This window comes from Charadrius vociferus, unplaced genomic scaffold (genome assembly GCF_000708025.1).
Source record: "Charadrius vociferus isolate BGI_N301 unplaced genomic scaffold, ASM70802v2 scaffold259, whole genome shotgun sequence".
Lineage (NCBI taxonomy): Eukaryota > Metazoa > Chordata > Aves > Charadriiformes > Charadriidae > Charadrius > Charadrius vociferus.
The window spans coordinates 4,451,131-4,462,085 of record NW_009661368.1 but is presented as its reverse complement, the minus strand read 5'-3'; the positions used below and the strand labels follow the sequence as shown (position 1 = coordinate 4,462,085).

Here is a 10,955-nt window from a genome sequence, read left to right as displayed (position 1 = left end):
GCCGGCATTCCCTGTGCCGGCAGGGCTCAGTGCTGTATCACAGGAGCTGATGGGAAAGCCGTGACCACCTGGTCACTGTGTGTGGTGGAGCGCCGGGATGCCGTGGGGCTGGGTGGCTGTGGGATGCTCGGACCCCCTGGAGGTGTTTGAGATTTGTAGGGCCAAATGCTCTGACCCGGTGCAGGACAGGCAGAGCAAATACCTGCCGTGGTGCCGGCATGGACCATGGTTGCATTTCAGCCAGGGACTCCGTGGGCTTGCTGGGGGGAACCGGTGCTGGGCTTTGCGTGTGGTTGGTCCAAAGCCTGAGTCTGGGGCATCCCTGGTGAGGGGGACATACTGTCTGGGGCTGCCGCTGCTGCTCCTGCTCTGCCCTGGGGAACAGGGCCAGCTGAGGCTTTGGCATTCTTGGAAGGATGAGGAGTGACCATGAGGTGGCTGGGAGGTGACAGCAATGTCCCTCGAGGGCCATGAGACCGAGGTGGTACTGCTGGTGCCCGGCTGCTCCCTGACCGAGGCCAGTGGTGCCATGCACATCATGGGGCCCCGCTGAGCCCTGAGCTTCCTCCTTTTCTGTCACCGCCGACACCTTCTCCTTTCTCTGCGCTGAGGTCTCCCCCGGACAAGGGAAGTGCCTTTGTGGGGGGTTTCCCCCATGCTTGCTGCTTCTTGCAGTACATTTTCTTGCTGATGTTTCTTGGGGAGCTGGAGAAAGTTGAGCATTTGCATTAGCCCTGGGCTGGTGCCTGTTCGAGGCAGTTCCACCCTGGCAGAGAGCAGCCAGGGAATGCAGTGGAGAGCAGTGACCCACAGCAACACAGGGGCCACGGCCGCGCTGAGGGACTGGGGGGACCATGAGCACCAGCAGTGCTGGGCAGGGAGCCCCAAGCCACGGGGAAACCCCTCCATGACAGGGGTCCTGCACTGCAAAGATGCTCTTCCCCACCATGATGCTGAGTGCCTGCACCCCCAGCCGGGAAAGGCCTTTTTGGGGAAGGGCTGTGAAACTGCTCCAATGGCAGCTGGTGTCACCTGCCCAAAATTTGCCTCCTGTGACTTCTCCTTTCTCTGCACCAGGAGATCCCTTTTCCTTTCCAGAACGCCACTGTGCACCTTGCTGGGTGCCCCATCGCCCTGTGGCTGCCACCCACCTTGGCTCTGACATGGGAGTGGAGCCCTCTCTGCCCACGGCAGTGCAGCCGGGTGGCCATTGCGGACCCGTGTCGTGTTTCGGCGCTGTGCTGTGCCAGGCAGGAGCTGCTGGGAGCGGGGCTGGAGTGGGGCTTTTGCCTCTGTCGCAACAGCTTCACTTCCCCTCCCTTGGCTGCAGGATGGGTTGCATGAAGTCGAAGGAAGCTGCCATCCAAGAGAAGATGATAAAAACTGACCCCGACCTTGGCCCCAGCTTCCAGCAGGGCCACTATGTGAAGGACCCCACGGCCACCAACAGGAGGGTAAGTGGCACCTGCCGGGCAAGCCGGGGGGCACAGGATTGAGCCAGTCGCTCTCCTCACTGGAGCTGCCAGCACCCGAGAGCGGGGCCACCTGTGGGTGCTGACAGCGCCCATGACCTGGGGCAGAGCGCTCGGCCATGGGATGGGAGCCCAGCCCATGCTGGAGCAAATCACAGAGGGACCCTGCTGGGAATCAAGGAATTGCAGAAAAAAGGAGAGAGAAATGAAGGTGTTGGGAGGGGACAGAGATGCTGGTGCTGGGCAGGTTGTGTTGGGCAGTGCCAGCGCTGCCCCTCGGGTGCCCTCCTGTCCCTGCTACTGGAGGCTGGCACCACGGTGGGGCCGAGACCCCCATGGGGTACAAGTCTCTGCGACCCACAACATCACTCTCTGGTTTTGTCCCACTTTCCAGAACAATAATGTCCCCAGCATGGCCGTGTCTCTGCCTGAGGATGGTAGGTACAGGGGGGGCTGCAAGTGGGTGCACAAGGCAGGAGCATGTGGGGGAGCATGGCCGGGTTCTATCCAGCCTGGATTGAACGCTGCTGGCCCCGGCAGGACGGGAGCTCTGGGCCATGGCATGATGAAGATGGAGGCGCTGGGTGCTACGGGGGTCCTGGCCGGGGTCCTGGCTGCATATGTCAGGGGTGGGTGGGCACCCCATCCCAACATGGGGAGGAGAGACCAGGGAGCTCCCTTGCTGCAGGCTCGGGGGACAACGTGGTGCTGGCGCTCTATGACTACGAGGCAATGCACACTGGGGACCTGAGCTTCCAGAAGGGGGAACGGCTCAAGGTGCTGGAGGAGTAAGTGCTGCTGGTGTCCCCCTGTGACGGGGTCTCCTGAAGGCTTGCCTGGCCCTGCTGTGGTTGGTTTTTTTTTTTCTGGAATTTGCCCCTGGAGGAGCCAGCGGTGCCTGGTGTTGGGTGCCGTGGCCTGACCCGATGCCATCCCTGTCACAGGTCGGGGGAGTGGTGGCAGGCACGGTCGTTGGTGACGGGGCGTGAAGGCTTCATCCCCAGCAACTACGTCGCCCGAGCCGACTCACTGGAGACGGAGGAGTGAGTCCATCCCTCAAGGGCACATCCAGGCTGTGTGGTCCCGTGCTCCCCCACAACGGCTGTCCCTGCTCCGGCCCCATGTCCTGCCCCCAGCCCTGCCCCACGCTGGCCTTAGCTCCCCCAGCCCCAGCAGCGTTCGTTGGTTCCTTTGTTTCTGCTGCAGGTGGTTTTTCAAGGGCATCAGCCGTAAGGACGCAGAGCGGCAGCTCCTTGGCCCCGGGAACCTGATTGGGTCCTTCATGATACGGGAGAGCGAGACCACAAAAGGTCTGGAGGGGTTCCCGTGGTGGGAGATGCCTCCCCAGCCTGAGGGCTCTGCTTTGCTGTGGGACAGGGACTGGGGGTCGCATGCTCCTCCTGCGAGTGTCCCCCCAAGAGCCCATGGTGCTACCACATGTCTGAGCTCTGTGGTGGGGACAGGGGGGACATGCTCCTTTGTGGCTGCTTTCGGTGTTTGGAGTGCAAGCGTAGCTGGCCTCGTGCCTGGGGCTGAGGGTGCGGTGGCAGCACGGTGGGGATGGGGGCTGCAGTGGTGGCTTTGCCAAGCGATGGCACCACACGTGCCATGAGCAACGGGATGGCCGGTCGCAGGGGGATGTGCCCTCTGCAGGGGGGCTGGCAGCTCACCCAGCTCACCCTTCCCCGAACAGGCTGCTACTCGCTGTCGGTGCGGGACGGGGACGACCTGCAGGGCGGCACGGTGAAGCATTACAAGATTCGGACACTGGATAACGGCGGCTTCTACATCTCCCCGCGCAGCAGCTTCGATACGCTGCAGGAGCTGGTCCAGTACTACAAGGGTGAGCCCCGGGGTGTCTGCCTCCCCTGTCCTGGACACCCCAGCCCCACTGCGGCTCTGGCTGTGACATGCAGCGACTCCCAGACCTTCCCCTGGCACACTGCACAGCTTGCTGGCCATCACAGCCGTGGGTGTTGGTGTCCCCAAACGCCCACAGTGCCCCGGACTCCCCCTCCCCGGGCAGGTTGGTGCCCTGGCTGCATCGGTGCGGTGGGGTAATGCCCGGCAGGGCAGACTGATGCCAGCAGCGCTGGGCTGCGATGGCCGGTGTCCGACGTGTCCCCAGTGTTTGCAGTGGAGTGCGTGGTGCCAGGATATGCCCCGCGGCCACGGAGGCTGTCGTGGGCTCTGCTTCAAAGCACAAATCGGCTGGGGAGACAGGCGAGCTGACGGCTCTCGGCTCTCCCCGGCAGGGCAGAGCGATGGGCTGTGCCAGAAGCTCACCTACCCCTGCTGCGTGCCCAAACCGCAGAAGCCCTGGGAGAAAGATGCCTGGGAGATCCCTCGGGAGTCACTGAGGCTGGAGAAGAAGCTGGGAGCCGGGCAGTTTGGAGAAGTGTGGATGGGTGAGAGTGAGGGGGAGGCAGCTGGGAGGAAGATGAAGGTGATGATGGAAGAGGAAGGGTGAGGGATGGGAGAGGAGGTGGAGGGACGGTGAGGTGGAAGAGGCAAGGAGGGAGCGATCTGTGGGAGGAGAATGGGGAAGTGGAGGTGGCCCTGATGTTAATGCAGGGACTGCTTGGGGCTGGGTGCACAGTGACAGCCCTGGGTTGCACATGGTCTCCAGCCCTCGTGTAGCAGCACCATCTGCAGGAGTGGGTGCTTTGGCTCCAAAATCCAGTGCTCCCAGTGCCTGGGCACTGAGCAAGCTGGGAATTGTCTGTTATGCTGCCCCGCAGCTACCTATAACAAGCACACCAAGGTGGCGGTGAAGACGATGAAGCCAGGCAGCATGTCCGTGGATGCCTTCCTGGAGGAGGCGAACCTGATGAAGACACTGCAGCACGACAAGCTGGTGAAGCTGCACGCGGTCGTCACCAAGGAGGAGCCCATCTACATCATCACAGAGTTCATGGAGAAAGGTGCTGCCCGTGCCCCTGCGTGGTCACCACGAGCCAGGCCAGGCGGCGGTACCCGGGTGCCCCAGGGATGGCGCGGGATCAGCCCTCCGGCATCCCTGGGGTTGGCCGTGGGCTCTGCACTGGCTGCCGGGGCAATGGGAGCGGAGCTGGCTCCTGCCACTGCGTGTCCGAGCACTCTGGGGCAGGATGCTGGGCAGGGGGATGCAGGTGAAATGGAGGGATGGGGGGCAGATGAGGAGAAGTGCTCCACAAGGCAGGAGAGAGCCTGCCGCAGGGCTTGCTCCTCCGCACAATCCATGGGAGCGGGGTGGGGGGGTCAGGTGTGTTTCCTGAGTCCCCGCATCATGCTTGGCTCCCCAGGACCCTGTGCTGCCCACAGGACCTGTACCACCCCGAGGGTGGGTGCAGGCTGTCAGCCCCGGCACCCTTCCCTGTCCACAGGAAGCTTGCTGGATTTCCTGAAGAGTGATGAGGGTAAAATGCAGCCGTTCCCAAAGCTGATCGACTTCTCTGCCCAGGTGAGGAGGGTGCAGACCTTCCCCAGCTCCCCACTCCCATTCCCCTTCGCCCCTGAGAAGGATGAGTGGGGGGATGGAGGAGCGCAAGAGCTTACCTCGGACTTGGGCAGTGCCTTATTTCAACAGGCAAAAACACAGGGGGTGGAGGGGATGCAGGAAAGGAGCCGGCGAGGTTTCCCTGTGGTGCTGCCTGCTCGCCCCTCGGGTCAAGCTGCCTGCACAGCAGCAGGTGTGTGTGAAAGGAGAAGTGGTGGCTTCCTCCCCGCCAGCCTGTTAACTGCAGCACTGAGTCCCTCGCCGGAGCTGCACAGAGCCTGGGGTTATTTTTGGCCAGGCTCCTAGTTCTGAGGATCCAGGAAATCCGTGTCTTCTAAGGCTGCTGTGGTTTCTGCAGCCCTCACAGCCCGCGGTGCTGTTGTGTTTTTGTGGAAGTCGCGGAGGGTGAGGGTTGGAGCTTGTTTTCACTGCTCTCATTCACACAGTCCTTTCTCCAGGACGTGCGGGTGCTGGTCAGCATGGCCTGTCTGAGCCCACGGCTCCCCAGAGAGCAACCGTGGCAAAGCTATCGATTTCTATCCATCGCTGCTGATGTGATAGTTACCTGCAAGCAACATGCTCTGTGCGATAGAGCCTCATCTGCAAACTTGGCAAAAGCCCCACAAAGCCCCGCGTGGCCCCACGGCCACCCTGTGCCACCCTGGCACCAGCTGCGATGCTCCAGGGCGGTGTCTTACACCCGCTCGGGGTTTGCCCCTGGGCAAGGACCCACTTAGAGCTGTGGCAGCGTTAAGCTTCGTGGGCTTAATAGGAAATCCACAGCAGGACCGTTTTGCTGCATTCACAGTGCCTGGGAGGTTGAGCTGGGCACGGTTTCTAGGAGGGAGCATAATGTGTTATGTTACCCCATTTTTTTTTACGGGAGGTTTGTGGTTCATTAGAATCATCTACCTGCCAAAGGGCTGTCACGGGCTGTGGGAAGGCAGCTGGAGAGGCAGGAGGACTCGGTGAAAATCATTTTGGGGATATTTTCAGGAGCGGATTTTGAGTACAGTTGAACGTGCTGTTATATGTCTAGCTTCAAGTGTGCAGTCATTTGTGCATCCACTGTCTTGTCCCGGCTGCTTCTGCAGTGTCCCCAGATGCTGGCCGAATCCAGGGACCCTTTGAGCCAAGCTTGGTACCTCTAAGAAATAATTCACAGAGGTACCTGTGCAACAGGAAAGCCGGGACGAGAGCCCAGAGCCCAGGGGCTTAGACCAAGTCACTGGCTACTCCAGCCGGCTGCGCCAGGGTCTGCTCATCAGCTGCGCGCTCGTGCACGCCATCTGTTCCCAGCAAGCTGGCTCTTGCAAACCGCCCGGCTTGGCTCGGTGGCTCAGAGGGGCTGCTTTCTGCAGCACCGAGAAGCAAAGGCTGAAACGCTTTCATGTGCAGGCAGCAGGCGTGCAGGCAGGCAGGCAGGCAGCTCGCAAGGCTGGCGCCCAGGTTTGTGCTGGGGCTGAGTCACTGTGAGTAAAACTGTGCGTGTGGTCATGGAAATAATCCTTCCGCTCTTGCAGTGCTTGTTTACTTCTGTATTTTGTGTGAAGCGCTGGGAGCAACTGTACCTTACCCTGGCCCAGCTTGTGTGGGTGTGATGGGGATGGGGAAGGGGCCAGAGCAACCCCCCTCTGGTTGCTCTGGCCCCTTCCCCTCCCAGATGCTGGTAGCATCTAGGTATGGGATAATTTGGCACAAATCTGGGGTTTGGTCGTGCTCACACCAGGTCATCTCTGTGTTGATTGGGACTAATAGATGTACACACAGCCACAGCTGCTGAGCGCAGAGACTTCAGAAGACGGAGCCGGTGGGGGGATCTTCAGGGGTCATCACAGCCCCTGGGCAGGGAGCAGGACTGACTCTTCACAAACTAGTCTTGAAGACCCCAGGCACCTCCCCGCCCTCCTTAGGGAGACCCACCACAGCGCTTCTTTGTCTTCACCAAGGAGGCTCCGCAATGCTGGCCGACCCTCTGCAGCAATTATAGTCCATTTGTTGTCGCGTTAGTAGAGAGAGAGGATAGTTTACTCCCTGCTTCCCCCGAGCAATCGTTGAGGTATTTGGAGACTGATTTCATATCTTCTCTGAAGAGAGAATGATTTACTCCTCCTCACATCTGCATGGCTATGGATGAAGCAGTTGTGCCTTGCCCTGTGGACATCCACTGACACTTGCCCGTGGGCACGCCAGTCCCTTGGGCACCAGTTCTTGCTGGTTTTCTCACACATGGGCTTAAATGGGTCATGTTGGGCTGGTCACCCAAACCCTGACCTCTTCTGAAAGGGATTCCCTGCACGGAGGGTGGTTCCCACGCAGGAGAGTCAGTCACATCTCCTCCTGTGACTCAGCCTCCTTTCACCCCCTTTCCAAGCGCTGGCCAGAAGCAGTTAACCTCTTTCCATTCCTGGTAACAGTCACGCTGGGGAGGTTGTGTTATTTCAAACAGCCTCTTTGCATTTTTCTCTTTCCTCTTTTTTACAGATTGCAGAAGGGATGGCTTTTATTGAGAAGAGGAACTACATCCACAGAGACCTGAGAGCTGCCAATATTCTGGTGTCGGCAATACTAGTGTGCAAGATTGCAGACTTTGGACTGGCCAGAGTCATTGAAGACGATGAGTACACGGCCCGGGAAGGTGCGGGAGCTGCTGGGGGTGTCTGACCACTTTCTGAGATGGTGAAGGGTTGTGGGATTTCCTTAGAGCCACTTATCAATGTGGCACCTTGGCGGCAAGGACCCTGGGAGGAACTTTGTAAATGGGCAGAGGAGGGAAGCTCCTCTCATTTGCATCACTTCACATCTTCCTCTTCTGTTTGTTTGTTTCTCATTCCCCGTATTTCACCACCACTTGCTCAGCATTTGAGTTAGAGCCCATGTTTCCCATTGGATCTCTTTGTCCAGGTGCCAAGTTTCCCATTAAATGGACTGCACCAGAAGCCATCAACTATGGATCTTTCACTATAAAATCAGACATCTGGTCCTTCGGGATCCTCCTGACAGAGATCATTACCTACGGGCGCATCCCATACCCAGGTAAGGAGGTGATACACCTCCTCTGATCCAGCTCCAAAAGACATGCTTCACCTTCTGGGCCTCATCCATGGCATCCATTTCTCCATGAAGTTAGATTGCTGAAAACAGAGGCAATGGTGAGAAATCTGAATCTCACACTGGGAGCAGAGCTCAAAGATGGTAGCACAAGGTCTCAAGATGGCAATTCTGTCTGTCAGCCATGGAAAGGAGCCCAGAGCAGGAGACAGTCTCTGAGCAGTCTGCACCACTCATTTAGCTACATCTGTTTGGACAAGAGCTCACCGAGGATGGACAATTAGGAAGGTTTTCTCCCTGGGAGTCCTCAGTGGACACCAGCTGCTTTCACTGACCTGAAATCCATGCTGATGTGACATGGGTCCCCTCTTCTCACTTTCCACAAAGCAGAGCTGGGACACCTCCTCCGGGGAGCCCACGAAATCAGTCCAGGCAGTGATGACTTTGGTGTGCCCATTGCTATGGGGAGAAGGGCAGCTACTCTAAATACTGCCTTGGGGCTGGTCCTGCAAGGAGGTCCAGAGCTCCTCCAGCTCCATGTGAAACCAACAGTAGTCTGGATCTCTAAAAGATCTCATCTCGCTGTTTCTAAAATAGACGATCATTTTTTTAATGTGAGAGGATAATTGACTTGCCCCAGGCCGTACCGCATGTCCCTGGGAGAGCAGGTATCACACACCACAGGTTCCTGGCTCACGGGTTTGTGTCACAGCACTACCCCGTGGTTTTTCTGCCTCCTGCAGATTAAGCATGTTTGGAAGTAGCACATCAGTTCAGGGCTGACAGCTGGGCCAGGTGTTTTTGGGAAGGCTCAAACAATCTGTGAATCTTCATGGTTAGGAACCACTCGGTATTTAATACTAATAGCTTCTTTGGTACCTTTTTTCCGTGGGAAATTACTCTGTACAAGAAAACTAAAAGTTGCCACAAACTGACCGTGAAGGATGTGGGCTGGCATAAGGGGTGGTTGGGAAAGGACCAACTCTGCCATCACACTTATTTTTATCAGTGACGCTGGAAAGAATGGCTCATTAAAGACTCAGCAGATGGAGAAGTGTAGCCTTTATTTTGTGGAAATTTATACAGAACAATTACAATTCCCATCTGATCTGCTCAACTGGGTTACAAAACTGCATGCGACAACTAACTCAGCATCTTGGTTGTTCACGTGTTTCCCTGACTGGGAGTAGGAGCTCCCCCTTCCCAGCCCCTCTAACTTGTCCTTTATCTTGCTAGTGTCATTGCCCACGGGGTGAGCAGTTTGGGGTTTGGGTGTTTTTTGCCTTTTAAAGAAATCAGTGATAAACTATGAAACGTTCACCTGCCCCGTTTCTCCAGGGATGTCAAGCGTGGAGGTGATCAGGGCCCTGGAGCACGGGTACCGAATGCCCCGCACAGAGAACTGCCCCGAGGAGCTGTATGACATCATGATGAGATGCTGGAAGATCAAACCAGAGGATCGTCCCACCTTTGAGTACACGCAGAGTGTTTTGGAAGATTTCTTTACCGCAACAGAGAGCCAGTATCAGCAGCAGCCATAATGCAGGAAGCTTGGTGAAGACAGCAGATACCTCACACTATGCCTGCCGTGTTAGCACATGCACCCTGCTCTCCCCTGTCCCACTCGTGATCTGCCTGCACGCGCCTTCCTCTGCCAGCCTGGCCCAGGACCCAGAGCCTTCTGGTGTAACTGGGCTGGAAGCATGGGCAGGAGGAAGCCACGCTCAGGCCAGTCCTCCCGGGCTGCTGGATGGAGGGAGAAGCGCCGGAGGGCCATACCTTGTGCCTTTTACAAGTGCCTGAGTGCCTGTGAAAGAGCTGCTCTGAGAAGCACTGGCTGGACGGTGGTTGTCTGCACCAGCAGCACTGTGCAAGGAGGGCTGGGGCTGGGCCTGTTTCAGCTACAAAGAACAAAACCTCAGATCATTATTATTTTTTTTTACTCCTCCTGTGATCTTATCATGCTGTTTTGCAGAAGTAGGTGCTTTAGGTTGCAATGGCCTCTGTGAAATGCCGTTACACTCCGGGTGTGCTGCGCAGCGCCCACACCTCCCAGTCCCTGCGTGTCGGGGAAATCCCAGTGGATTCCAATACAGGCATGCTGCCATGCAGCACGTTGGCTCATCCTCGACACAGGATCCTGGGTTTTAAACGCCAAGTGTCGCAGAAACATGTCTCTCTCCCTCACCCACCTTCTGAACTGTTTTTCGTGCTGCCTCGCTCTGCAGAGTGCGAGTTTTGGCGAGACTGCGCTGGCGAGTTGGGCAGCGTGTGCCGCAGGGTACGGACAGACACAGACAGTGCTTTATAAGGCAGTCCCTGGATGGATCTTCCCCGAGCTTACCCAAGGAGGAACTTCTCTAGCCACGGCCAGCCCTAAGGTGGCCACGGCCCGAGGAGCCCTCTGTGGCAAAGCCCAGCTGCTCCGCTCGTGGGCCTGAGTTAACATCTACTGGGGCACATGCAGCATCGGCAACAAGCCCGGCGTTCCTTCCACGCTCATTTCACATTGTTGTTCATTTTTAGTATTTAATGGCGGTTATTTGGGGAAAAGGAGGAAGTAGTATTTTTTTTTTTTGACTGCCCTGTACCTCTTACAGCAGGGAGCTTCTAGGCCTATGGCAATATTTTCCTCATAAAAAGAGGCAAATTCCGTTGCTTCTGTGCTTTTATATCAGCTTTGGAAGCTTCTTTTTGTAATCGATAAAGTATTTATAAACCTCTCGTCTTTCGGCCTTTGCTCACGTTCCCCAGCCCGAGCATGGGGGGACGCGCATGGGGCGAGGCAGGGGGCTCGGAGCGGGCCCGTGTACCGGGGGGTCGTACCGGAGGGGCCGGGCCGGGCCGTTCCGGTCCTCTCTGCCCCTCCGCCCGCACCGAACGTGGCGCCTGCGGCATCGCGCCCGCCGTCAACGCGAAGGCCGCCGCCCTCAGTAAAGATGGCGGCGCGGGCC

General features: G+C 57.8%; 1 protein-coding gene across 1 annotated transcript; it reads left to right on the top strand.

The window, feature by feature from the left end:
- The first annotated feature begins 1,331 nt into the window (after positions 1–1,331).
- HCK (HCK proto-oncogene, Src family tyrosine kinase) lies at positions 1,332–9,542 on the top strand. The gene is made up of 12 exons (XM_009893395.1): positions 1,332–1,454; positions 1,867–1,909; positions 2,161–2,260; positions 2,417–2,515; positions 2,679–2,782; positions 3,166–3,315; positions 3,728–3,880; positions 4,214–4,396; positions 4,838–4,914; positions 7,435–7,588; positions 7,855–7,986; positions 9,340–9,542. Exons 1-12 carry the CDS (start codon positions 1,332–1,334, stop codon positions 9,540–9,542), a joined length of 1,521 nt encoding a protein of 506 aa, XP_009891697.1.
- The last annotated feature ends 1,413 nt before the right edge of the window (positions 9,543–10,955 follow it).

Coding starts and splice junctions, on each gene's coding strand:
- HCK (XM_009893395.1), top strand. CDS start 1,332: ATGGGTTGCATGAAGTCGAAGGAAGCTGCCATCCAAGAGAAGATGATA. Junction 1,910..2,160: donor CGTGTCTCTGCCTGAGGATG/GTAGGTACAGGG, acceptor CCCTTGCTGCAG/GCTCGGGGGACAACGTGGTG. Junction 4,397..4,837: donor CACAGAGTTCATGGAGAAAG/GTGCTGCCCGTG, acceptor CCCTGTCCACAG/GAAGCTTGCTGGATTTCCTG.